We start from the raw sequence: 27569 nt of genomic DNA on the forward strand, positions 1-27569 counted from the left end.
CATACTAAACTATTGTTAAGCTTCATAAGCCATGATTTGGTATGATGACTAATGCCTGAATTGAGCTGGTATATTTGATACTGAGCCATGGATTCAGTTTTTAACATATAAATTTAAGTTTTGCTTCAACATGTTTGTGTTAGGTTCAAATACGTTAAACCAGGGTATTTTTAAGAATGTGCATACTTGAAATTTAATGTGTGTTTAAAAATATGACTTAAATTTAACAAAAAATCTATTTTTATCCACACTGATAGAATCACTCCCAGGTATGATTCTGTAGTGTTTCATTCAGAACTGGCCAGAGTAGCATGCCATTTACTCTTCTGTGATAGACTCTTCAAATTTATTTTGCTGAAACAATGAAGAAGAATAAACGTCTTTTACACTTTAAGCCATTGCATTTTTAAAAAATTGTGTTTCCTCTTTTTAGCTGGATTCACTGAAACTTTATTTGTGTTTTATTTTTATTGCAGTTGTCTACCTTGTGGTTTTTCATCTGTCGTTTGTCATGTTTGTGTGGTCCTATTGGAAGACTATTTTTACATCTCCCGCCTCCCCTTCCAATGAGGTAAATGTTAACATTTGCAAGTAATGCCACTCTTACTACTGAATTGTTTTTGCTACTGATGTTTGCTTTAAACTATGACATGGCTTGCTTGTTGTTGTTGTTGTTGTTGTTTCCATTTAATAAATAACTTAGTAATGCTGTGAATGAAAATCCTAAGATTATTTTCTAAAATAAACAACTTGCTATGGCTAACTTTAGATTTCATTAATTTGAATGTTAATTGTTCAGATATTCTATATGAAATAATCCAGTAATGCAGCATTCAAGTAGAAGACTTTGTTGTTCCATTTATTAATCTGCTAATTAAAAATTATATAAGCTAATCACAATTTACCATCCTGCTTAATAATAAATGTCATAATTAATGTTTTCAGTTTCAAGTAGACAACATCCCTTTCCATGTTTCTTTGTTTATTTATTATATTACTATTCTGCCCAGTAGCCAAAGCTCCCTGGAAGGTTCACAACAATTAAAACCATAAAATACAGCATGATAAAATATTATTCAAAAGTTTAAACATTTAAAACTACAGTATAAAATAAAACCAAAATATACAGTAACAGATTTAAAATAACAGAAACTGAAAGTCTAAAATGCCCGGGAAAATAAGGTATTCACCTGGTGCAGGAAAGAGAACAATGTAGGTGCCAAGCAATCCTCTCTGGGAAGCACTTTCCACAACCGGAGTGCCACAACGGAAAAGCCCCTCTCCTTAGTACCCACTTACCTCTCTTCAATTGGTGGGGGCTTCCAGAGAAGGACCACTGAAGACTGTCTTAGGGTCCAATCTTGTTTGGATTCGGTGAAAAGGAGAGTCAGAGTTGGGTATTATCTGCATTTTGATGGCACCTTAGGCCATACCTACAGATAACCTCCCCTAGTGGTTTCATATAGATGTTGTACAGCATGGAGAATAGAGTAGAGCCCTGTGGAACCCCATAGCATAGCTGCCAAGGCACAGAGGAATAATCTATGACAAACACAATGATCAGGTTTGCACATTCACCACAAGGCATCCCCCAAACCAACTCTCAGCATGTCTACTCAGAAGTAACAGCAAAATGCAGCGCAGTACAAAATCCAACTCATGCATGTCTAATCAGAAGGAGGACAGCATGGGTAGCAAGTTTTAAGTGTATCCAAATTTCACCCCTTTGCAGCAGCAAGCAGCATCCATACAGTCACACAAAAGCATTTTTTTCTGTTCAAGCAATAATCTACATTGCACAGAGAAAGAAACTGAACCAAGTGAATTTAAGCTCATGAATGCAAAAGGGAGAGGGGAGCAAATCCACACCCCAAGCAGAAATGAATTACAAATCACCCAGACCCACCAGAGGGGGATATGCAAAAGTAGAAATAGCCCAGGTCCTAAAGATATGGTTAAAAAAAAAATCTGAAAATGCAATTCAAATAGAAATTAAAAATGGCTAAGCCATTCTTCTTCATTCCTCCAGTGTTTGCATTTGACTTGCCCCCTTTCACTTATTCTCACACACGTTACACAAGTAATAGACACACACAGAGCTGCAAAACTAGTTACTCAAAAAGAGAGCTTTGCTGCAGAAAAAAAGTGCTCTTCAGCCTCTTCTACTCTGATAGAAGAGTAGGGAGAGCAAGAATAGTAGGGAGAGCAATGCAATTTACCTAGCTAAGCTGCTCCACACAGATGCTGGGATGAATTTCAAAGGAAAATTGAGAGAATTCAGCTGATTGGTTCTGAAAAATGCTTTAAGAAATCAGTGAGAAATGGTGATTGGGTGAAGGGTCTTTCCTACCCAAATGGGTGTTTCCTACCCATTTTGTTAGTATTCTCTCCAGTCCCTGATTACCTGAGGTTTGGCAACTATGCCCATAGAAGGCATCCAGGCAGGTCGCTATTCCCCCAGGCCCTGTCTAATGCACAATAAACTGAAGCTCCAATGAGAAAGAGCCAAAGAGCATGCATCAAGCTCTGCTCTTTTGCAGAGTTGGCTGACAGTCTGTCTGAGTTGTCTGTGTGGAACAGCACAGAACAGGCATAAAGTAAGTAAACTGTCATGATGACAATTGTTTTGGGATCAGGTTGGGAGTTTGCAAAGTTATCAGGGATAGAAGGCATGGTCATAGCTTTAGCTAAGATTTAATTAGAAGTAGTCGGGAAGGGTTTGGGCCTGGTCAACCTCTGGAATGTTATGATCTGTGTGATCTCTGATCTCTGACAGTGTTCTCAGAGCAGAGATGGAGCATTGGAGCAGTGCCCTTATTCCCCACAAGCCACCTGCTTGCCTCAGCCTTGGTAGAGAAACTGTCTGTGAGAAATTGATAAAGAAAGGGTGGGGGGTTGCAGAAGGGTTGCCCAGATTGAAGTGTCTTCTTCGTGAGCTGAGCAGTGCCGTCCTGTTTGGACAGGGGCATTGCTGAAAGGCCAAAACTCCTGTCTGTCAAGTGGTCTGGAAGAGGCCTACGCCTCCCTTTTATGCTGGTGCAAAGGCGAGGATCCTTTGCTAGGAACATCTGCTCTGCATTCCCGGAAAACTTCCCTGTTTGGATCCATCATTGTCTGAGACTCTGGGGGCACTCTGCACATGCTCCCTTCTAAATGAAACTTCAGATTACTAAGAACTTGCCATGAAAAGTACTGTGATGCTTTTCATAGATTTGAATTCTGTTTGTTGTGGATTGTGTGTCTTCGTTTGTCATCAGCTCAGTGTACTGGCAGACTGGGTTTGATCATTGATTGTTGGACCTTTTCTCTCCTCTGCCTGGACTCATGCGATGATGAGTTGGCCATGCGAAAGCTGTGGCACAGAATTCCCTGCGCTTGAGGGTTTACCTTCCCTGTGATCTTGTTTAAGCCTTGACCATGTTCCCTTTGAGTGACCAACGTATGATCCAAGGTTGGTCTAGCTCTCTTTGGGTAGTTTTTTTTAGGGCTTTCAAGAATTGCCTGAGGGATCATGCCAAAATCATGCCCTTCTCTTGTCCAGGTTTGGGACCCATATATGGATTGACTTTCTCTTGTGTTCAGAATAAGGAGATGACAACTGGGAAACCACATTGATGGGGATCTCGTGATGGTAGTAGCGATTAGCTTATGACTGTTCTGGAATTTCTTGGAGCCTACAGCTGCTTACCACCAGAAATGTGTAATCATTAAGTTTTGCCATGGGATTTTCTCCAGTAAAGAAGTCTCACTGATTTGGATGTCTCATGTCAGTTTGCCAGAAAGTGTGCTTTCCTGAGGGACAGGGAGACCTGACACAAAGTGGGGCTCAACCTTGCTTTTGCTATTGCCCAGAATATTCTCTTAACTAAAAAAATGACTCTTGTGTGTAGCTAACAAATACTGTGATCTATTTTTGTTTGTATTTGCTTGGCTACTTTACACCACTCTGCATCTGTTAGGCATTGCGCAGTCATAACATTCTTGATCTCCTAAGCCTGAACCCTTATGTTACCTCCCCCTGCTCTTTCTCACACAAATCCCACCCCCTATGATTTTATTTAAATATGGTGCGATGTTACATTTGCACTGACGCTAACCAGGATTACCCTTGTAAAGAGTAGCGTGGAAGCCAATGGGCATGTCCACGCCATAAGATATAGAGGGAGGGGGGGTCACGGACTTATCGGCTTCCGTGATCCTCCCCCAGCACCTTGATGGCCGTGCAACATCCTGGAAGGACGTCGCGGCTGCTATTTTTTCCCCCCGAAGAGGGAGAAGGAGCGCAGTTGCACTCCTCCGCAAAAAAGGTAAAAAACCCATTAAAACCCTGAACCCACTCCCCACCCCGATGGACACAGACTGCCCATGTGCAGCTCCGTGCCCATTTTACGGTCCCTGCTACACACAGGGATGACAGGAGGACCTGGGAGCAGCGGCCACACAGCCTGCACTCTGCGGGATGGTCCCAGGACCGTGGAAAAATCAGCTATATCCCAGGGAAAGTCCTTGGTCATCCCGGGTTGCCCCTGGGATCCCCTGTGTGTTATTTGGATGGACAGGGACGATCCAGAGACTACCCCGGGATATAGGGCTGGTGCAGACATGCCTGATACTTAAGGTATGCTTGCAAGCCATTTTGATAAGGCTATCTGGTTAACCATAGCTAGCATAATACTAATCCTTAGTTAAATCAAGTAATAGAAAGAGGCTAGAAATTTGGGAGCGGAGAACGGAACGTGCAAGACTAACGCACATTCATCTTTCAAATATGGCTGGGAGATCAGGACGGTTATGTCCGCAGTGGACCATAATGGGAAAGTCCATATGCTATCTGAGGGCACTTGTTTCCCTATGGAAGTCCTGCTCTGCAATTCCCACTCCACAGCTCCTAAGATTTCCTAGGTCCATCTTAAGACTTAAAAGCATATCTTCACACCTTCTTTCCAATATCCTGGAGGTCTTCCCCTGCTGTGCTACATAATCCAGGATCCTTTTAAATAAGGTGTTAAGACTGGAACAGGCAAATTCACTTTCCTTCTCTCCCCTCCCTCAACAACTTTCAACATTCTGTACATCCATGAAGCCAACAAGTCCTTGTCAGACTGTGTTTCTGGTTTTAAAATTTTATTTCCCTTTTCATTTATAAATTTCTTGTGTACCTAGGGAGTCTACGGAATATGGCCTGTTTCACATCCAAACTGATAAGCATCCTGTCACCTAAGTCCATTATTAGAAGGAATTAGGTAGCAATAAATTAGGTAGTAATAAAGAGATACCCATCTCGAATTTAAGCTTTCTAATTTATCTTTAAACAAATAAAATGTTTTAAACAAATGAAAAGGAAGTCAATATCTAAAGAACATATACTCTACTTGGAATATCCCTTTTTCTCTTTATTCTTTTATAGAAGAACAATTGGTATAATTTGACACTCTGGAATTAGATGAAGAAACAAAACAACAAACAGAAGAGATTGTTTTTTCCAGTTGAAAAGTATTTTGGACCGTGTTTGAAATAATTCTAGTTTTTTGTGGTTTTGTAGGTTCTTGCTCTTTTGAGTGTAGATATTGGGTTGGATCCAGATTTATGCTGGTTCAACTGCACTGATGGAAGTGGACTTCCCTGCCCCCTCTCCCCCATGGCAGCCCTTCCAGCCCTCTGAAAAAGCTACAGAGAGTCAGGAGACCCTGCTGACTGGGGAGAGCTGTGGTGTGGGAGGCATGGTAGGATCCCCAAAAATTGAGCAAAGGGACCTTCTATAAGCAGAGCCCTTCCTCTCACAGAAGGCAGATCCTGGATCAAACCCTTGTTCAGGAGAACAATTCTGTGATCCCATTAGTACTTACGGGTATATAAATGGAGTATTGCTTCAAGGAATATTTTTCTTGAATCAGTCGGTAGTTTCACCAGACTGTGTTTTAAAGTGTTAAGATATTCTATCTACATAAGTGACTTGTTTGATCCAATGCCTTGTTTGTAAGGCACTTGCTCTTGACTAGCAGCCAGAATAGTCATATGATGTTTGTTTTTACTCTAGGCTAATATGCCCACTTGCCCTTAAAGTAAATTATATTATCTACTGAGTAAGTACTTCAGGCAGTCTGGGTGTGTAATGACTTTAGATTATAGAAGGTATTTCTGTCTTCCTGGATATGTTTTCTTGTACTATGTACTATGTCATGACAGAGTTAAAAGAAAAAAGTTGTTGTTGTTATATTTATTTGTATCCCGCCTTTTGCCCAATACTCCTCCTCTTGTGGCTTTAACAGTGGACAGACACATTAAAAATTACCAGGGCCCCCTCTTAAACATAGAACTTCGCCTGCTAAATTTCAGTGTGTCAAGCTCTGCTGTTAAAAATTTAGGAGCAAGGCCAGAAACAAGGTGGCAACCTTAGTCCTGAAAACCAGTTTGTAAGCTTGTTCTTGGAATATTTATACATATTATGCAACAGTGCAAATGACGAGGTTTCCAGAAGCATGTACACTGGTTGCTTCTTCACTAGCCATGTATTGGGTCTGGAATGAAAACCTTTTGTTTACTCCATGCTTATGAACAATCCAGACAGTATTGGTAGTTTGCTGCATTTCAGTGTTTTCCATGTTGTCCTCTCATCTTTTTTCGGACCTTGTTTGTAACAATTTGTTTAAAACAAAAGTGCAGTTCCTACCTTATCAGTGTGGATTGGCAAAGTGCTAAAGAAGATTTTTGGTCTATTGTGCCTTTAATTAGTAGCTTCCTGTTCCTCCTTGCCCTGCATTTTTTTAAGAGGCTAGTTAAGGAGCCCTCCATCTGGAAGCACCCATGATCTCTACTTATTGCTCTTTTAAGACTGGCATATAACTTGAGCTGTTGGCACATTGAGTTCTTTACTCCTTTGTATTTGTATCCCTTCCAGTGTTAATTGCTTTTTAAAAGTAGTGTTTGAAATTCAGTTCCTTCTCCACCACGTTTCCACTTTGAATATTGAGAAATGCTTAAAGGATTCTATATAGCACCTAAACATTAATAAAATGTGACTGGGGAAAAAACATGCTTCTGTCTCCTTCAGTTCTGTTTGTCCAAAACGGATAAGGAGCAATATGAAAAAGAAGAGAGACCAGAATCTCAGCAGGAAATTCTGAGAAGAGCTGCTAAAGACTTACCTGTCTATACCACAACAACATCAAGAGGTGAGCCTATAAATGATACCAGCATTTCAATAATTCTTTATGGCCGCAATGACATTGCCAAGTTTGACTGGGGCCATTCAGCAGGAACAAGCATGTGTACTGATTGCCAGCAAATCAGGATTGGAAAGCACAGTTTAAACATGGTTTGCAGTCTTGATTAATGCAAGCCATGGTTTCATGGGTTTAAATGAAATGTCAGGTTATGCTGAGAACCTGGAAGTAAAGGAAGTAATTGGCATGCACAAGGGGAAGAGTGTGGCCAGGAATGTGCCCGGCTGAGACTAATGCTCGTTCATTCTCGTAATGGCAAACCATAGTTTGGTCTTATGTCTCAGCTTTCTTACTGTGGTGAATCATCAAGTTCTTTAGTCTGGTTCTTGCCTGTCTCTCTATAAACAACCAGTAGAATGAAACCAGTTCTAGAAGGGAAATTTGCATGAACGCTTATTTCTTAAATTCAAGAAGAAGAGCTATGTGTATCTAAAGCAGCAGGAAAAAACACACCAGTGTTCGTATTTTGATGTTCCAGCTAATGTTTAGCATTTTATGTCTCCAGAATGTGTGTCTACCGTTGTTAGTTTTAAGTATCCATCTTAGTAATACCTTTCACCTTATAGTACACTGTGTCTTTTAAAGAAGCAATCTGTTGGTAGAACTCTCACATCACTGTTTACTCATTAGTTTTTGAGATGTAATGAATCAAAGTATGAGAAATAGAGAGTTTCTGAATTCTGAATCTTCACACTTATAAGTTCATGTTTAACCTTGATTGTAAAATATTTAATTTAGCCATAAGGTACTGCGACAGATGCCAGTTAATCAAGCCTGATCGATGTCACCACTGTTCTGCCTGTGACTTGTGAGTATTTACCACCTCTAGGGTAGGATAGATTTGTTTGGATTCATGAACATCTGTGTTTTTAGTAACAAGATCATCTTCAAAACTGAAGCCTCAATGCTGTTTTTCCAGATACAAGGTGTTTCTGCACAAAATATCTGTTTTTTAACTGGGGAATTGATCACAAATTGTATTTTTCTTGGGTTTGTACAAGTTGTATTATCATCAGAAATAGATTAATACAGATCTGCTTATAACTATGAGTCATTCTTTCTCCTACTGAACGAGAGTAAGGGAGATGTGAAATAGAAGCGAACAAACAATTCAGAATCTCATTTCCCTCTTTTACTCCATGACAGTATATTACAATATTGATTATATTACATCATTTTAATAAGCTTTATTTAGTTGAGCATCTGCCTACTGCAATATTTCCATAACAGGCTTACATTGCCTACATTTGCACATCACTTTAAGCCAAAAATTATGACTTAACAAACTAGGATGCATGCAGCCTGTTCACTCCCACTGCTCCTTTCTTCACATGAGTGGATTAACCAGGAAAGGGATCCCTTCTTTCATTGTCTGAACACAGAGTTATGGTTTAAGTGTGCCCAAACAAGCCAGGATTCATAAGCTAGTTTTAAACTAGGGTTGTGCTTATGAATACTGGCTTGTTTGGATGCTCTAAGCCACCCTTCTCCAATTTGATGCCCTCCAGATGTTTTGAACTACAATACCACCTAACCATTGGCCATGCTGGCTGGGTCTGATGGGGGTTGTCCAAAAAATCTGGAGGGTAGCAGGTTGGAGAAGGCCACAGTAAGCAATAATCCCTAATTCAGATGCCATGAGAAGCTATCCAGTTCCAGGTTAGTTTATCTGCTCACACAATAGGAGGAGTGAAGTGGGAGCAAACGGGCTGGGTATACCAGTATACTGTTTGTTTTCATCCTAGTTTATCAAGCAATAATTTTGGCTTAAATTGACATGCAAGTGCAGCCACTTTATTTGGACGTTATGCATGGTAATAAAATGTAGAAGAGCATGCACAATCACCAGCATTAAATTACTAGGTGGTATGCGTGTGTGTGTGGGGGGGGGATGTTTCAGCCATTATAGTCATCATAAAACCAGAATGAGCTAGTAGTTTACGTCAGAGCAAAATTACATGTTATGCAAGAAATGTTGCTTTATTTTCAAGATTTCTATGCCATCCTTCAATGTTTTTGTGATTTGGTGGTTTTTGTGATTTGGTGGTTTGAGGAGGATCCTGTGTAAAAAATCATGCAAGTTCAGGCAGTTCTGTTTCTAATTCTGCACACATATTATTATTTCATTTCTATACCGCCCAATAGCCAAAGCTAACAAACACATCCACCATCAATCTTTTTCTACCCTGCCCCGGAAGAGGAAGAGAAGGCAACTGTAGAATGGAAAAAGTGCAGGCCCTGCCATGTACATGCACGGGAGAGGTGAAAGGCACACCACACAATGAACTGGGGACTTGATTGAATCATTCTCTCTTTGTGTATGTGTCCCTCTCTCTCTCTCTCTGCCATTGCCTTCTCTCTCAGACCAGCCTTCCTCCACTCCCACTCCCTGGGGGTGGCTGTTCTAGAAAGCTTTCCCACATACTCTAGGCTACATATTGGATTTCCTGACCTGCCCCCACTCCCCTGAGAAAGGCACACAGGCCTCAGCAGGCTGTATTGGTGAGCCAAAAGCTAGGGAGGTTGTATCATGACTCCTTCCTAGCCAAAGTACATAAAACGTTCCCCTCAGGACCTGGGAGGTGATTTCTGATTTTTAAAACAAAAATTCCCCTGCCTCTCCTAAACTTCACCAAAGCAGTGAAATAATAGCTTAACATTACTCTCTTTTCCTTCTGCCCACTGCCCTCATGCCAGCTAACCCATAATTGATTTGGAAAAGTACCCGCCGATTCCCCCTCTCACACATAGAGAAGTGAGCCAGACTCTCCTCAGCCATGCACGGTCCTTCTGCACACCTGCAGCTTCTGGTGAAACTAAGAGTGCAGCCTGGGGTGGTCCACAGAATTCTGATGAGACCTCTGTCTTCTCCCTGCCTTCACATTTTCCGACCCTTTCCCACTGGCTGAGAAATTGCAGTGTGAGCCGAGCCTGACCCTCAGGCCACCCCACTTTGTGTTACACACACACACACACAAACAAACACACATGAGGCAGTACTTTCGCCTTGTTCTCTTCCCTGCCACAGTCCTGATTGGTCTACTCACACACACCTCCCCCAAAAGCTTACTGGTGTCATAGTGAGATTCTTCTCTCTTACGCTGGATAGCAGTTGTAAGGAAGGGGTCCCTTTTTCTTTTTCACATTTTTCCAAGGAGGTCAGGCGCACTACTAGGTAAAGCAAAGGCTGGGGTTCAGCTACCCTCCATCTTCGTTGCTCTGATCAGAATGGCTCTGATCTCCTTGTGGGTGCATTGGAAAGTCTCCATGGTGCTGCATTGGAGAACACTGACATAAAAAATACATGCGGAAAAGGTTAAACATCCCCTCCCTGCCACTGCTCCAAACAAGCTGTCATGTGGTCATATACTTGTAGCTGCATTTCAGTTTTTTTAAAGTTGGGAGGTCAGTGGGTTATCTCCTACAGGGTCTTGAGTTTATCAATGAGATCTGAGTGAGACATTTCCTGGCTTATGCCTCATTCTCTTAATTACTATGCTTTGCTGGCATTGTATGGCCCACTACATTCTTTTGCACTATAATTCTCTTGTGTTCCTGTGTTCTAATTTTGCACTACAGCTACCAGCAAAATAATCTCCCATACAACAAGTTTGCAGAGTTTCATTGTGCTGAAAACATGCATTCTTTTTTCTGTTGTAACACTCTGCTTTAGAACATGCTTCAGAATTTAAATGTTTTGGGAAAGAAGGATGTGATCTATTTGCAAAGCATTAGCCATTTGTAGTTTTTAATTGGAATTCTTATTTGGCTGAATGCTAAGGATTTGTATGACAGTCTTCTGAACTTTGTGTGCGTTTAAAATGAAAAGCAGTCATAGGAGGCTATGGGAAAACATGGAAGAACAGCAAGGGTATGTAAGAAGGGGCTTCTTGCCTCTTTCTCCTCTAGCCATTTTTCTGTGCAAAATACCACCCACCCCACGCATGCACGCACGCACGCGCACACACTTGCTTATCCACCCATATGGGGAATATAAGTGTGTACCCATGGGTGGAAAAACACATTGAGTGGGGAAAATAGCTGTGGAAGAGAAAAAAACATGCAGTCATCTTTCATTCTCTTAGCTCTTCCTACACTCATGTTCCCTTGGCTATTTTTAATAAAGAGAGGAAGAGAAAAGGAAAGAATGGCTATGGGAGACTTACATGTATCTGTCTTGTAATGTTTCATTTCAGAGTTTTGGCAGCTGTGATCATATGTAGAGATTGAAATGCTTTTACAAGGTGTAGATTAGATATGCTTGTGGGAAAATGTGTGTTAGTGTTTTTACTTAACTTTGAAGTGGTTAAAATTCCTTCATTTTTTTCCCTTTAGATGTGTACTGAAAATGGATCATCATTGTCCTTGGTATGCCTTCCTTTCTTTGTTCTTGATTTTATGCACATCCAGAGAGAAGTAACTAAACCCCTTACTGGGGGCTGCGCTACAAGATGAGTCAGGAACAGGAATAACTAGGAGTGGGGAAATTTAGATGCTACATCGGTACGGGTTGGTCAACTACCAAAAAGTCTACATATAGATTAGAATGAATTTTATAACAGGTTCTATTTATTTATTTTTATTTGATGTCTACCCTGCCTTTCTACCAAAAAATGGCACTCAAAGTGGCTTACAAAAGCAGTTAAAAGTAGATAAATCAATAAAACACATTAAAATAAAACACAATAAAAACACCACAATTACAGAATTACAGAACAGCATCCAACCCAACAGAACCACTTACAGGCCAAAGGCCTTCTTGAATGAAGCAGCTTTTGCCTGACAGCAGAACGACAGCAGAGAAAGAGCAAACCTAGTCTCCTTGGGAGGGAATTCTCAAAATAAGAACCTATGGCTACAATCCTATTAAAATTAATGGAAGCTTTGCCATTCACTTGTGTAGGGACACTACAAGAAGCATCATCATCATCATCATCATTATTATTATTATTCATTATCTGGTAACAGTGCCTATCTGTTGAATGACTACAGCACTGTCCTTCATAAAGCTTAGAACGTGAAATGAAATGGTTGTAGAGACAAAAAAGGAAGTCAATAGAATGAGAGAGAGTGTGTGTTTGAGAGAGGGAGAGAGGGAATGAATTGGGAAATGAGAACAATTATATCAAAATAAATTATACGTATGTGTGCATAATTAACAAGCAGCATTTCTAGCATGTTTAATTGGTAAAGGGATGTTTTTATGATCTTGATTTCAAGCATTCTGGAAAGAGAGAGGAGAGAGCTAACTCGCCTGGCCAGTGTGGTGTAGTGGTTAGAGTGTCGGACTGGGAGTCGGGAGATCTGGGTTCTAGTCCCCACTCGGCCATGGAAGCCCACTGGGTGACTTTGGGCCAGTCACAGACTTTCAGACCAACCTACCACACAGGGTGGTGGTTGTTGCGAGGATAAAATGGAGAGGAGGATTATGTACGCCGCCTTGAGCTCCTTGAAGGAAAAAATAAAATGCAATAATATAATAAATGCAATAATAAATATAATAAAAATAAAAGGAAACCTTTTCGCTTCAGGCTTTTAAGTTACTTTCAGAAAATATTTTTCCTAAGTGATTAAATACTGTCTGGCAAACCTAGGAAAGTTGTCCTTTTTATGTGAATCGTTATTCTAGAAGGAAGGAAGATTACTTAGCAATTTTTGCTTTCTTTTCTAGGGTGAATAACTGCGTGGGATTTTCTAACTACAAGTTTTTCCTCCTGTTTTTATTTTATTCCCTCCTGTATTGTCTATTTGTTGCTTCTACAGTTCTGCAGTATTTCATAAAGTTTTGGACAGTAAGTTTTTTTTATTAGATCTTCAAAGTAAATGTGTGTTTATGTCTAATAGATATAAAAGTATCATGATATCATTTTTGGCATACTACATAAGCATCATCATAACCACCGTTATTGAAGTGGCTGAAGCAAGACAAATCTACCGAATAGTTTCATAGACTTTATTAATGTATGGTTTTATGTTCACTGGAGCTGGCAAACTCTGGGGTAGAATTTGCTATCATGTAGATCATATTTCTTACATGGGCTTTTTGTGCATATTTTAGGAAAGCACATTATATTTGTATGACATCTATAACTAAAAAGAAAAATCAACCCTCACCTAATTTCAAAACAAATTCATTATTTTAATATTTACTGCTCTGGTCCAGTAGCACAATTAACTTTATATTCAATCACTCATTGTAAAGAATACCTATCAAATCAGCTGTATCCTACCAAAATTTATGCCACAACAAGCCAGATCATCTCTAAAGTGCTGCATGTTGCCTTAATGCTATGGACCTGTTACTGCTTGCTTCTGAAAAGAGCTAGCTAACATCCATAGAGTATGAGATATTTTCTTATTTAATGTGAGAATTTCTCACATTAAATATGCCAATATTTAAATGTCTGATTTCAGAAAACAATTCCTGTATGCATGCTTCATATATAGAGCAGGAAATTGTATATTTTGATCAAGTAAACCTAATACATTAATATTTATGAAGACTGATTGTTCTTGCCTTGTTTATCCTCATGACACCTTGGGTTAGGCACAGAGAGGTATAAGACTGGTTCAGATGTACATATCTTGGCTTCATAAGAATATGAGCCTTGTGCCCGTGCATGCTGACCTTTCATTGCTTCCTTCTTTGCTGCTATAATAAGCCAGAATATCTTCACAGTGACTCGGATGATCATGTGGGGAGAAGAAGCTATCGTGGCTTCTCCTTCTGCATGTGCAACTGTTGTTTATATAATTACCTGTGCTGCAGGGAGGGGGGCATGTCATCCGAACCCTGCGCTTGGTCCATTGCAGCAGAGGTGGCTTCATACCCATCCTACAACCCATAAAGGAAGCAAAGGTTATCTTGTTTGCACCCTATAATAAGCCAGAACTAGGAAACTATGGTTATCAGGATTGGAATGCTCTAGTATCTTAAATAATAGTTTGAAGTTGGTTTCAGATCTTGCATGGTCCAAACCTGGTAAGCATAGTTTAAACTATGGTTAATTGAAGACTTACTCATTATTGTCAGGGCCGGCGCCAGAGTATTTTGCGCCCTAGGCAGGCGCGCCGTACTGAAGCCGCCGCCCACTCCTGGCTTCGAAGCCAGGATGCTGGGATTGGGGGGCGGGGCGGTGGCTTCAGAACGGCGCGCCTGGGCGCGCCGTACTGAAGCCAAACCCTGTCCCCCATGCCCACTTCTGTTCCTGGCTTCGAAGCCAGGACACTGGGGTTGGGGGGCGGGGCGGTGGCTTCAGAACAGCGCACCCGGGCACGCTGTACTGAAGCTGCCCCCCACACCTGCTCCTGGTTTCGAAGCCAGGACACTGGGGTTGGGGGGCAGCCGGGGCAACAGCGGCTTTGGAACAGCGTGCCTGGAAGTCGCTCTAGGAGAGCAGTTTCCGGGTGCGCCATTCGGCGCCCTCCTTTGCTTGGCGCTCTAGGCCGCTGCCTGAGCTGCCTCTATGGCAGCGATGGCCCTGATTATTGTAGCACGTGCAGAAGGGAGCAGAGATGGGGTGGCACACTCAGGAACAAGGTTTGTATCTTGGCATATTAAGCTGAGAGATGTATGTCCGAACTGGGGCAGAGATTTCCCTAAGGCCATCCTGACTGAAGTAACACTTAAACCTGGGTGGATGCATTTCCAAAGCCTGCATTCTGTCCTTGGCACTGCGAGAATGGTTTTCCTTGCTTTCTCCACCCCTGCACTCTGGATGCTGTCTCATGAATAGAAGCTTGTGCTGAAGGAAGTGTAGAATATTTTAGCTTGGCTAAATGGGCATAATGGGGAAGAAGGGTAGCTCTCCATGAGTGCAGAAGGATTGGTCTCCTCTGGCCCTGGTCCAGGTGGATGATGTCATTCCTTGCAACATTCTTCTGTGCTTCCCAGCATTGGGTGTGCCTGACACTTGCCTGGCTAATCTAGTAATGATAGGGGAGGAAAAATATTGTGCCTCCAGACGTGATCCATGTGTGAACACCCTGACCCAGGACTTGATTATTTCTTTCCAGGCAAAAGCCCTGCCAAGGCAGTTCTTATTGTTTTATACATCTGTGTATTTATTTATTACATTTCTATATCACCCAATTGCTGAAGCTCTCTGGATGGTTCACAAATCATATGGATTGTATTCCACTTTTATCCATGAACTATCTGAGAATTTCATAGGTGTATCACCAGATCTAATTTTTCTAGAATTCCTTTTTATTGGGCCCGTTCAGAAGACACCTTAAACCATGGCTTTAACCACAGTGAATAAAGCAACACAACCTGGCTTTCTGGCTTAACCACCATGGTTAAAGTCATGGTTTAAGGTGTCTTCTGAACAGGGCCATCATAAAAGAAAAAAGAACCTAGTTTGACTATTACATTTGAGGTAGCTTAAAGGATTGGGATTTACAAAAAACATCTTACTCATTTTTACATTTTAATACATTTCATCATGGACAATAAGAAAGTACCCTTAGAGGTGTGTTTACCATTATTTATTGAGGATCTTGCTTATATTCTAATTTGTTATAGAAAATTACCATTTTGAATGTCTATTGTTAAATGTAGGAGAATTTTGGTTTGCTTTCATTCTTTAGGCATTTGTGGCACCTCCATTTTCATAAGTGGCTAATCAATTGTATCACTTCTGATTAGCAAGAACCTTTATAAGGTGGAACTCTATATAACCAAGGAAGTATTTTTAAAGGTAGTTTCAGACCATCTGAATTTATTTCTCTTTTAATTTCAGTTCCATTGAAATTGAAGTGAAAGCTGCCAGGGTGCAATCCAGCCAAAAGGAAGCATTTTTAAAATGCTATGGGACAGAACAATGCATGTGCTTAATTTTATGTTAGAATTTAATAGGACTGAAAATCCAACTTTGGCTTGCTTGTGCCCACACTTCTGCTTTTGATAACCTTGAAAGCAGAAATGATTAAAGTTTCCGATGAAATTGTTACAGTTTACTCAAGTGTGAGAAAAATGCTGTTTTCAGTTATCTAGTGTCTATAAACTTCTAAAAAGTTTAGAAGTTCTTACAACTATGTCATTGATATAGGAACACACACATTATGAATGAGGCGACATCTATTTGTTGGTTACTGCAAGCTGTAGACAGTTAACTGTAAGATTATTTCATATAGTGATATATTGGTCATACAGCTCTGAAGTACCAATATTGATGAACCTAAAGACTTTTTTGTACATTCTCCAGGCAGCTGCTCACTTCTGTGTGTGTGTGTGTGTGTGTGCGTGTGTGTGTGTGTGTGGTGTGCACGCCACTCCTATTCCATGTTCTGCTCTTTTTTCAGGAGATGACTTTAGCTATTCTTAATTCCTTCAGTTTGTCAGATATGTGAAATCTGACTCACTAACTTTTTGCCAACCAAAAAGTGTTTAAATAGTTTGGTTAAAACCTTTGGAACCTAAATATTTTTGAAAATGGGTTAGGGAATTTGTGGCCTTCTAAGGTATTGGTGGACTCCTACTCCCATTAGCCACAGCTGACATAGACACTGTTCAGATGACACACTAAGCCATGGTGGTTAAGCATTTTGAGCTAAACATTATGACTTAGCGGGTCGTGTGAACCATTCCTAACCATGGTGATTACATGCCCACGGTTTAATCATGTTCACTAACTATTTGCTGCAAAAGGGTTAGTGGCCTGACCATGGCTTAGTGTGTTGTCTGAACAGGCCCATAGTGATTTGGGATGATGGGAATTACAGTTCTATAACATTTGGATAGCTGTAGGTTCGAGATCTATGGCTTTTCTAGATCCATGGAAAGGGTTTAGGTTAAGATTTTTAGTGTAATGCTTTAATTCTAATCTAAGGTATAGGAAAGACCAAAAATATACATTGTAACATTGCCCACCCACAGCTCTCATAATATTTCATATGAAGAACTAAATATGTCACTGTAAACTAGTGATAATCTCCAAATAATTAATTCTAAGAAAAGTGTAATAGCGGCCAGAAAATTATGCTTTCAGAATGTTCCGATATATAGCTGGGTAACAAATTTCAATTCAAATTTGACATCAGTGTAGACATTAAGTTGCAGTAGGTTTCATGATTCTGTATGCAACAGATTGGCTGAAAGGTAAATCTTTAGATATTGAAAATTAGAGAGCAATGGATAGAGCTCTTAGTTTTAATGGTGTGTCCTGAATCCATACCATTAAAATGATGAATCTTTACTTCAACCTCATTGTGCAAACACAAGTTCAGCTTTACATGTCCATTCAGTGAATGTAGAATAAGGCCTTTTGCCATTGAATGCTGCACGTTTGACACCTTGTGCACGCAAAACCCATTAATTTTCTAACAACGTTTTTACTGTTTCTGAACACCAGCGTCAAAGGGATATAGCTCTTTAATAAATTGTCTTTATTTGCACAAAGCTTTGCCGCAGGAAATCTGCTGAGAATTGTCCAAAGGTAAAATGCAATTTAAGCTGAAGTCTATCCTTTTGTACATTCATTTCTGACAGTGGGTCACAAGATTATAATATACTTCTATAATAAATAAAATGTATTTTGATTTAATAAAGAAAATAGCATAAAGAATCTAAGGCAGAAATTGGTGCTCCTAAGTGTGTTGGATATGCTGACAGAAAATTGAATGGTTGTTAAAACTATCTAAATCTAAGAAGAAATAGATAATTTCATTTTCATTTTCTATTTTAAAGGTCGTGTTTTGGTGTACATAGCTATTGTAGCTAAACTATTACCTATTTAATGAAATTTGTGTTATTTGAGTATATATGGAAAGAAAATTAGACTAGGTTAAAAATGCATAGGGCTTTTTTCTCATGAAATGATGCTTATACTCAATATAAAGAAGACATCATTTAAAAAAAAAATAATAATCCATAAACAATTCCCTATAATGTTTGCCTCTTTACAGAGGCTTACAGTATATTCGATGGATTTCCTGAGGTATATTGTTTAAGGCCCAGTCTTGTCTAACTACTTTAAGCTTTAAAAGTAATTGTGGCAAACTTGTATGCTCTATCTTATCTTGTCAGGAATAAAGGGGTACTATGCTGTATGTAGAGAAATGAGTACAGTTCCCCAAGGGTTTTTCTTGACTACAGATTCCCTATTCCACATGATGAGGATTTTGGGCATTCCATTGCTGTTCTTGAGCCAGGGTATTGGCCACTTCAAAGTGTTTTTCCCCATCACATTCCTGCAGCCTAATTCTCTCCTGCAATAGTCGTTTTAAGGATGAAGGGAAGCTGTTGAGACTTCCCTTCAGCTCTGAATCGATCATAGGGATTGGAGACTTTTGCTAGGAGACATCATGGTTCTTTGGTGCATGGTCTCTCTTCTATCAATCAGTATGAAAATGAAGGGAGGGTTGAGCTTTCCCTTTGCTACTAAAAGAGTCCTCAGTTATTGGGGAGCTACATTGAATTCTTATATTTTGTGTAAGTTTCCTCAGGTTTCCTCCCATGCCACTCACAAGTTAATAAATTAATTACCATTCTTTCCTCTTTCTCCTGGGGGTCTGTGAGAAAAAGCCAAAACTGCTTAAATTTTACTTCATCTAGATAAAACATGGTCTGTATCCCTAATAACTTTAATTATCCCTTTCTATAAATTCTCCAGTTTTTCTTTATCTTGCATAAAGTGAGGCAATGCACAAATTTAACAAGCTGAAGTCCAGTCAGTTATTCTGTTTGGTTTTTTTCTCCTCCTCCTCTTCTTCTTCTTTGAATTTATCTTTGATCCTCTTTGCAACCATGTATTTGGCAACAAACTTTCATTTTCTATGTTTTTTGTCTATTAACTCTGTGGAGGGTCCAACTATGTACAAACCCAGTGTGCTATCAAATGCACAAATATGTGCTCATTGTTACATATGGGTCCTATTGTTACTTACAAATAACAGTGATCAGATCATTTCATACTGAAGTCTGTTTATGCCTGGGTGGGAGGCTCCACCTGCCCCCATATCTTTACTTTGCCTGGAACTTTATGCCCCCATTTCCTGATGTCCTGTGACCCTGCTCTGTGGGGCCCTCCCATAGTTTGAAAACTAGGTTTTAGAGTGGGTGCACTTTGTGTTACATCCTCCCATGGACTATAAATTACTTGACGGAAAATATATGAAAAAAAAACCCAGTTCATACGAACATTTTTAAAAGGACAGTGTTTACTAGACAGTTTTACAGACATGTACACTCCACCACAGGGTAATAACAATTTGCAGTTATATATTGGCTTCATGTGACCTATATTAGAAGTTTCTAGGTGCTAAACTGCTCATAGCACTGTTCAAATTTATTTATTTATTCATTTATTTTTAAATGTATATCCTGCCTTCCTGCCCCAAATGGTGGAATATATAGTGATACCTGCTTTAATTCAGAGAGGCAGCTTTGTAGGAGAATAGCAGTTTAATAGAAAGCTGATGAAAAGAGGTTTATACTAATCTTTTCTTTTCCCCCCCAGAATGAACTCCTAGACACACATGCAAAATTCCATGTTCTCTTCCTTTTCTTTGTGGCTGCCATGTTCTTCATCAGCATACTGTCACTCTTTAGTTATCACTGCTGGCTGGTTGGCAAAAACAGATCAACAATAGGTTAGTAAATGACGATGATTCCCATTTGTATCCTACCCTTCCTCCAAGCAGCTTAGAGTTATTCTACTTTATCCTCACAACTGTCATGATTCCAAGCCCTCCCACAGTGATGTGAGACAATACAGAAGCCTGCTGTGCAATCCACAAAAAGCTTTATTCGGTAAATAGACACCTCTTCACACCTGAAGGAAGTTTGAATGCTAGTAGCTATCCTCTAAACTTGATTAGCCTAACAAAGCAAGGCAATTGCCTATCAATTTAATGGATGGTTTCCCCTCTGTGCCCAACAAGCTTTTACTGAGCCCCTCCTTCAGGGAGGGTCTTAAAGCTGTAACCTCTGTCATGTGGCTGGTCTAGTGGACTCTCAACTCCACTCACATGACCCTGCGGCAGACTCTGGGATCTGTCAATTTGATGCTCCCTTCCCTTCTGATAAAGGCTGAGTTCCCAGGAGGGGAAGAAGAGGGAAGATGATCTCTGAGCCTGGGTCTTCTGTTGGATCAGTTCTTGGGAAGATTCCTCCTTGACTCCCGGAGAGTCTTGGAGAATTTCCTCCCCTGCTTCCTGTGTTGGCTGGTTTTCTTCAGCCTTCAGGTCCAATTCAGGATCCACACCAGGGAGACGGGTTTGATCCTGACACCAACAAACCTATGAACTAAATTAGTCTGAGAGTTTATGACTGGCCCAAGATTGCCCAGTAACTTTGACAGCTGTGTATCTTACTCATAAGTAAGTCCTTTAGAGATGGGCCCCTAATAAGTGTGTGAAAAGCTATAACCAATCAATCAAAGCTGTCAAGGGCCATATCAAATGCTGTCAGTCTGCCAGTGCCAATCAAGTTGCGTGCGTATGACCAGTAGCACAATGGGACGCTAGTGCTTCATAGTGGAACAGAAGTAGAATAGCTCAAACTAGCACTTACAAAACGGGAGAAAGCTCATTTCTCCCATTCTGAAAGTGCTAGTTTGAGCTAATTTCCAGTTGCAGTATAAAGCGCTAGCTTCCCATTGCGCTAGTGGTCATTCCCACTAGTGCAAGGGCAGTGTTTGGATACTGCCCCATATTTGTGATTTAAAGTGACTCCTGATCCTCCCAGCTACTGACCCTGTAATTAAGTCGGGGGTTTTGCCTGGTTCTAGAAACAAAGTGCTGCATCATCATGAGAAGTAAGAGATGCTTTAAGTCACATCAATCATGGGCTTCTGGGCAGGTGGGAGGAACAGTTCTTCCTATTCTTTCTTCCTAAAAACAGCATTTCATGCAAAATCCACTTTGAAAAGCCCTCCAGATTTCAAAAGCAGCTTATTGAGTATTGCACCATGTCCTGCTTTGTTGGTCCCTGGTCAGCAGCTGGCTGGCCACTGTGAGAACAGAGTACTGGACTAGATGGACCCTCAGTCTGATCCAGCATGGCTCTTCTTGTGTTCTTAAATGTTTATTGTTAGCGGTATTAGTATTTGCTACATTTCTATATTGCCTCATAGCTGAAGCTCCCTGGGCGTTTTATGAAGATTAAGTTTTATTAACTTAATATGATCTTGTGGATGACAAACTTGGCTTCTTTAAGTGGTTCTTTGGGATATGTTTTTGTTCTGCAGCTCCTAATGTCTCATTACCAAAGAGCTCCCCGGCTTCCCAGTTTGTTTAATTTGTTTTCCCTTTTGTGTGCGGTACAGAAGCTTTCCGGGCACCCATGTTTCGAAATGGACCTGACAAAAATGGCTTCTCTCTTGGATGCAGTAAAAACCTGCGACAGGTTTTTGGAGATGAGAAAAAATATTGGTTACTACCAATTTTTACAAGGTATTCATATTTAAATTATACATGGCCATTTTTTAAAAATAAAATTTAGAGCTTGGTGAGGGTAGAAAACAGTTGACTAAACTTCACAAAGCACCTCAAATTCCAAAGACTTCTAAAATTCTAACTTGTACAATTCCTGCACAGTGATCATACTTGAGTGCAGATTTAAATGATGCCCTGTCTGCTTAGAGCTAAATTACATCAAATATAGCCGATTTGATTTTAAAAAATAATGTTTCTATGCATAATGGAACCAGAGAAGATGCAGGCTAGATCCTTGACATTTATTTATTATTTGTTTGTTAACAATATTCATATATTGCTCATTTAAAATAAATCCTGAAGCGTTTTACAACAACAACAACAACAACTATTAAAACATATATACACACAAAAATCGTATGAGGATGGTACAAAGATAGCTGATAGCAGGAGGAAAGCCAAAGTAAACAAATACATTTTCAATAAATGCCTAAAACATGATGCACCTCAGAACGAAAAATATTCTACAGGGCAGGTGCCACTGCAGAGAAGGCCCAACTCCATTTCACTGCCAAATGGAAATTCGTAGGCAGACAACAGGGCCTCCCCTGAAAATCCTACTGGTTCCTTGAAGTAATATTGTAGCACTCATGTTCTACAATGGAATCACTGTATCATCCACACCAAACCTACACAGTCCAATAAGATGTAATGCTTGATTATATCAAGAATTACTGAGAAGTCAAGGGGAACCAATTGGGTTGATAAATCATCATGGTGACCAAGGCTGTTTTGATGTCAAAGCCATGCCTGAACTTGGATTGAAATGGGTCCAGATAACCCATTTAATCCAAAAGTGCCTGGAGTTGGATTGCCATGTCCTTCTTAGGTACCTGCCCAAGAAGGGGCTACTTGTGTCTGGATGATAGTTGTCACAATTTTTCTCCACATCATGCGTAATTTTGTACACCTCTATAATGTCTCTCCTTAGTCGTTTTTTTTCTAAACCAAATAGGCCGTTTTTATCTCAATTTTAGAATTTCTGTAAACCTCCCAGACAGCTCTGGCTATGGGGCGGTATATAAGTGTAATAAATAAAAATAAATAAATAAATAAAAATAACAGAATTACTCCAGACACCTGATAATTTTGGTGGTGGTGGTTGTTTTGCATTTTCCAACTCTACGATACTGTTTTTGAGTGTGGTGACCAGAATTATATACAGTATTCCAAGTGTGGTCACATCATAGGTTTATATAAAGACATGATGATATTGGCAGTCTTACTTTCAGTTACTTGATATTTTAAATAAACTGTCTGAAATGCTCATTCCTACATGCAGGGTTTCAGAAAGTAGGTAGCATTGGTCTACTCCTACTTTAAATGGTTTGGGACCCAAATACTTGAAGGAATGTTCCTCCAATTCCAGTCCATGACTTAAGATCTCTGAGGCCATTCTTAGAGTGCTTTCCTTAGTGGAAGTGCATTATGTATGCATTAAAGAGAGTCTTTTCTGTGATGGCACCCCAACTCTGAAATGCCTTCCCCAAAGAGGTATGTCTAGTGCTGTCAGTATGATCTTTTTGGCACCAGGATACAATATTTATATTTGGCTTAGCATTCCCCAGGCGTTAAGGGTGTTGTTATCTCAAACTGGGCTTACTTTTTTGAGTCTTGCTGTTTCACGGTCTGTCATTTTTAGGAAGGATATTGTTTTATTATCTTTGTATTTTGCATGTATAATGTTTATGTCTGTTGTACATTGCTCTGGAATCTATGGATGAAGGGCAATTTCAGAAATATTTTAAATAATAAATAAATAATAAATAAAAATAATAAAAATAAATATAATAGGGGAGGAAACTTGTTGAAGACAAACATTACATAGCACTTGGACAATTGTCCCATTAAAAAAGTGACATTATTATTATTATTATTTCCGTATCAGGAGTAGCAGCTTGGAGTGCCTCAAGGTGGCCTTACAAAGTTTAAAACATACATTGGGGTGGGGTGGGGAAACAAAACCATAAACATTTAAAATACACAACAAAATTATAAGACATTAACATAGTTGGAGGGCCAGATTACTCTCCAAAGGCCTGCTGGAACAAAAACGTTCTAGCCTGCTTCCGAAAGCCCATCAAGGAGGGAGCCAGCCTAGCTTCCCCGGGAAGAGAGTTCCAGAGCACTGGAGCAGCCACCGAGAAGGCCCTCTCCCATGTTCCCACCAAGCGCGCCTGTGAATATGGTGGGACTGAAAGAAGAGCTTCTCCAGAAGATCTCAAAGCACGGGCAGGCTCATAAGGGAGAAATAACCTGGACCCGAGCCATATAGGGCTTTATAGGTCATAACCAGCACTTTGAATGTGCCCGGAAACAGACCAGAAGCCAGTGGAGTGGTTTTAACAGGGGAGTTGTATGCTCCCTGTAACCAACCCCGGTCAACAATCTGGCTGCAGCTCTTTGAACCAGCTGGAGTTTCCGAACACTCTTCAAAGGTAGCCCCACGTAGAGCACATTACAGTAATCCAATCGGGATGTAACTAAGGCATTTGTCACCGTGGCCAGGTCCGACATCTCTAGGAATGGGCGCAGCTGGCGCACTAGCTTTAACTGTGCAAATGTACTCCTGGCCACTGCCGAAACCTGGGCATCCAGGCTCAGGGCTGAATCCAGAAGTACACCCAAGCTGCGGACCTGTGTCTTCAGGGGGAGTGTAACCCCATCCAACACAAGCTGAATCCCTATTCCCTGATCTGCCTTTTGACTGACCAGGAGCACCTCTGTCTTATCTGGATTAAGCTTCAATTTGTTCGCCCTCATTCAATCCATTACTGCCAACAAACACCGGTTTAGCACAGAAACCTCTTCCTTGGAATTGAATGGAAAGGAGTAGTAGAGTTGGGTATCATCAGCGTACTGGTGGAACCGCACTCCACAACTCTGGATAACCTCTCCCAACGGTTTCATGTATATGTTAAATAGCATGGGGGACAAAACAGAGCCCTGAGGGACTCCACAGGCCAACGGCCAAGGAGTCGAACAGGAGTCCCCCAGTACCACCTTCTGGGTCCATCCATCCAGGAAGGAATGGAGCCACTGTAAAACAGTGCCTCCAAGACCCATCCCAGCAAGGCGGCCCAGAAGGATACCATGGTCGATGGTATCAAACACCGCTGAGAGGTCCAGCAGAACCAGCAGGGACACTCTCCCCCTGTCCAGTTCCCAGCGAAGATCATCCACCAAGGCGACCAAAGCTGTTTCATTATACTAAGCTGCACATAGTTAACATTCCCAACATGTAGACCATACTTTGAAGCAAAAGGTGTCTATTTTAGTTATTATGGCAGATGCTAACAGTCCAAGGGCTGATAGTGTGCTGTTACTGTAATGGACTATAATATACTGTCTAGAAATATAATTTACTCCCATGTTTGCAAAAACACTGCTTTTTTAAAAAACAAACAAACTGCCGTACTAGTTGTAGTCAGCGGATCATTTAGCCAAGTACAATTTCTTCAGCCATAGCATAGAAATTTAAGAAAAATAACAGGAAAATGATTCCCCTGTTAAGTCCAGACTAAGACATTAACAAAACCACTACACTGGAGATAAACAGGCTGCATGCAATTTACTGATAAAAGTGCAAGACATGCAGTACAAGCATTCTTAGTATCTGAAGGGCAAGGACTTGCTTAAGCCTAAGTTTCTATAAATTTTGATCTCCTGCATTCTGCATCGTCCAAGTGGAGGTTGTCACATCTGAAGAGAAAGGACGAGTGTGTTAATGAACAAGTACGCATTTTGCTTGCATGGTGTTTATAAAAATTATGCGCAGATTATATGCAGCTAAAATTGCCTGTTCCCTGCAACATTTGTAGTGTACCCTTCAGCACTGAAAAAGAGACTTGCCTTCTTCTATTCAAGCCATGCCTCTACTTTCTGATCAACTAAAGCTCCCTACAGGGCGATCTAGTATCTATATTTACTTGGTTTGTTTGAATGGGCTAAGTCCATTTCTCCCACGTTGCATAGTTCTTTTTAAACTCACTGTTAATTTTTAATAGTTAGCATGCTAATGATGTATTAACCATGTCATGTTTATCTTATTTTGCAGCTTAGGAGATGGCTGTAACTTTCCAACACGTCTAGTGATTATGGATCCAGAGCAACTTACTGTTTCAAGCCAAAATGAACCTGCCAAAAGGTGTGGGGTTTTGTCCCACTTGCATTTTGCTTTTGTTTATCTTACTCCATCTTTTCAGGGAAGTGACGGAAAGCGCACATTGAAGTCCATTGAAATAAAATTCAGATTCTTCTTTCTCTCAATCCATGATTCGTCATTGAACATCGAAACCTCAGGTTTGCATGTAGCCACCTCCCATTCATGGGGAAGGGGAGGAGGTTTGGAGTTTGTTGCTAACCAGGAACAGAAACTTCAAATCTCCTCCCCTCGTGTGTGAAGGGGAGGGAGAGTGTGCAAATCCGAGGCTCGTGCCAGTATCTTCGTATTAAATGAACCCTAGTTTGTTATGTCTGAACTGGCTGTAAGCAATATTAGTTTATATTGTGTAATTTTCCAGAGTTTATTTAAGGAAGAATTTCAAGGGTAAACCCTTGGTATGGTAGAATCCAACCTCTGACCACAATTCCTCTTTTCAGCTCTGGTCCCAGTCAGCCATTTCCTACTAGGCCACTCAGTGAGTCTCAAAATCGATTGCTGGCCAATGAAAACCAGTGGGTGGAAGCCGGTTCAGAAGATGAAAATGCTAAATCAGGTATTGAACATTAATCAATTGATTCTAATAGCTTGTTACAGAACAGAATTTCAATATTCTGATTTTTGATTTAAACATGAACAAGTTTATCTTATACAAAGTAATATAAGGTAACATAGGTACTAGCATAATTGTTTATCCCCTACTATTTCTATCATATGAGGCATATGTACTTTATACCCTGGTCTTTTCTTTCATTTAAGGTATAAAAAAACATATTATAGTTTCGTTGGAGAGCTGATCCTGATTTCAGTGTCCATCCCTCTCAGTGGTTGGAGGGAAAAGGTAAGATAACTTCTGCTCAGAAATAGAAATTAATAGTGACTTTGCAAGACTATGACGTAACATTGTTCTCATTTCAAAAACCTTAAAGGAAAAAGAAATGTGGATGATGCATCAGAAATATAAAGCCTAGAGTTAAGTAGCACTGTTTAAAGGCAAGAACATGGCAATTAAGGAGTGGAAGATATTGTGATCTATGGTTAAACACAGAAGATGCTTGATTTTCCTCTGCCAATCACTGCCTTAGTACTCACCAGAATCTGCTGTTACCCATATTAAGCATAGATTTAATATGATAAGCTCTTAGACCAGGCACCTGTTTTTAATTCTGTAGTACAGCCCCCAAAAGACAGGAAAAAGACAGTGGGTGAATTTGAACAACATGGCAACCCATTTTGGTGAATAAGCCATGCAGTGTGGGTTGTCATCAGAATAACTAACGGTGGGCCTGGCACGTGATTGAGCTATACGCCACCCACTTTTACCTCCCAGTCGCACTAACCACGACAACCTTTGACAGCTGTCAAATATAGCCATGTGCGTATGGGGATTTGAAGCAGGGCACCCCAAAGGGTCAAGGCAATACCTAAAAACCTGGGGATCAAATGGCTAAGGGGGTGATCTTGACCCCTTCCCCCACCTGTCAACTGTCAAAAGCTGTCGAATCAGCCTATACTGCTAAATTACTTTATATGTTTGACAGCTGAAACATACAAGGTATCAGACAAGGCAAGCCTATATATTTTGGACAGAAAAACCCAACAATAATGTTGTTGTTGTTGTTGTTGTTGTTAAAAAAGGACATTTGCGCATATTATCAGAGCTGGGGGGGGGGGAATCAGCCCCTATTTATGCAACTGTCACCAGGGATTTATTTGTTTTTTAAAAAACGGGTTAGTGAAGGAGT

General features: G+C 40.4%; 1 protein-coding gene across 4 annotated transcripts in view; it reads left to right on the forward strand.

Annotated features, from left to right (window-relative positions):
- ZDHHC20 (zinc finger DHHC-type palmitoyltransferase 20) overlaps positions 1-27569 on the forward strand; it is a 55988-nt gene that overhangs the window by 23112 nt on the left and 5307 nt on the right. The window contains exons 3-13 of one of the 4 annotated variants that reach the window (XM_063127067.1): positions 477-571; positions 7052-7172; positions 7962-8031; positions 11559-11591; positions 12895-13015; positions 17627-17662; positions 19685-19817; positions 21494-21620; positions 25720-25809; positions 26265-26380; positions 26584-26665. In XM_063127067.1, coding sequence (XP_062983137.1) covers positions 477-571; positions 7052-7172; positions 7962-8031; positions 11559-11591; positions 12895-13015; positions 17627-17662; positions 19685-19817; positions 21494-21620; positions 25720-25809; positions 26265-26380; positions 26584-26621 — 980 coding nt within the window. In that variant the 3' untranslated portion in view covers positions 26622-26665. Of the gene's footprint in view, positions 1-476; positions 572-7051; positions 7173-7961; positions 8032-11558; positions 11592-12894; positions 13016-17626; positions 17663-19684; positions 19818-21493; positions 21621-25719; positions 26385-26583; positions 26666-27569 lie in introns of those variants that run through there. The other 3 variants (XM_063127068.1, XM_063127064.1, XM_063127065.1) reach the window with 3 other exon arrangements.

The sequence above is a fragment of the Elgaria multicarinata genome, chromosome 5, assembly GCF_023053635.1.
Source record: "Elgaria multicarinata webbii isolate HBS135686 ecotype San Diego chromosome 5, rElgMul1.1.pri, whole genome shotgun sequence".
Lineage (NCBI taxonomy): Eukaryota > Metazoa > Chordata > Lepidosauria > Squamata > Anguidae > Elgaria > Elgaria multicarinata.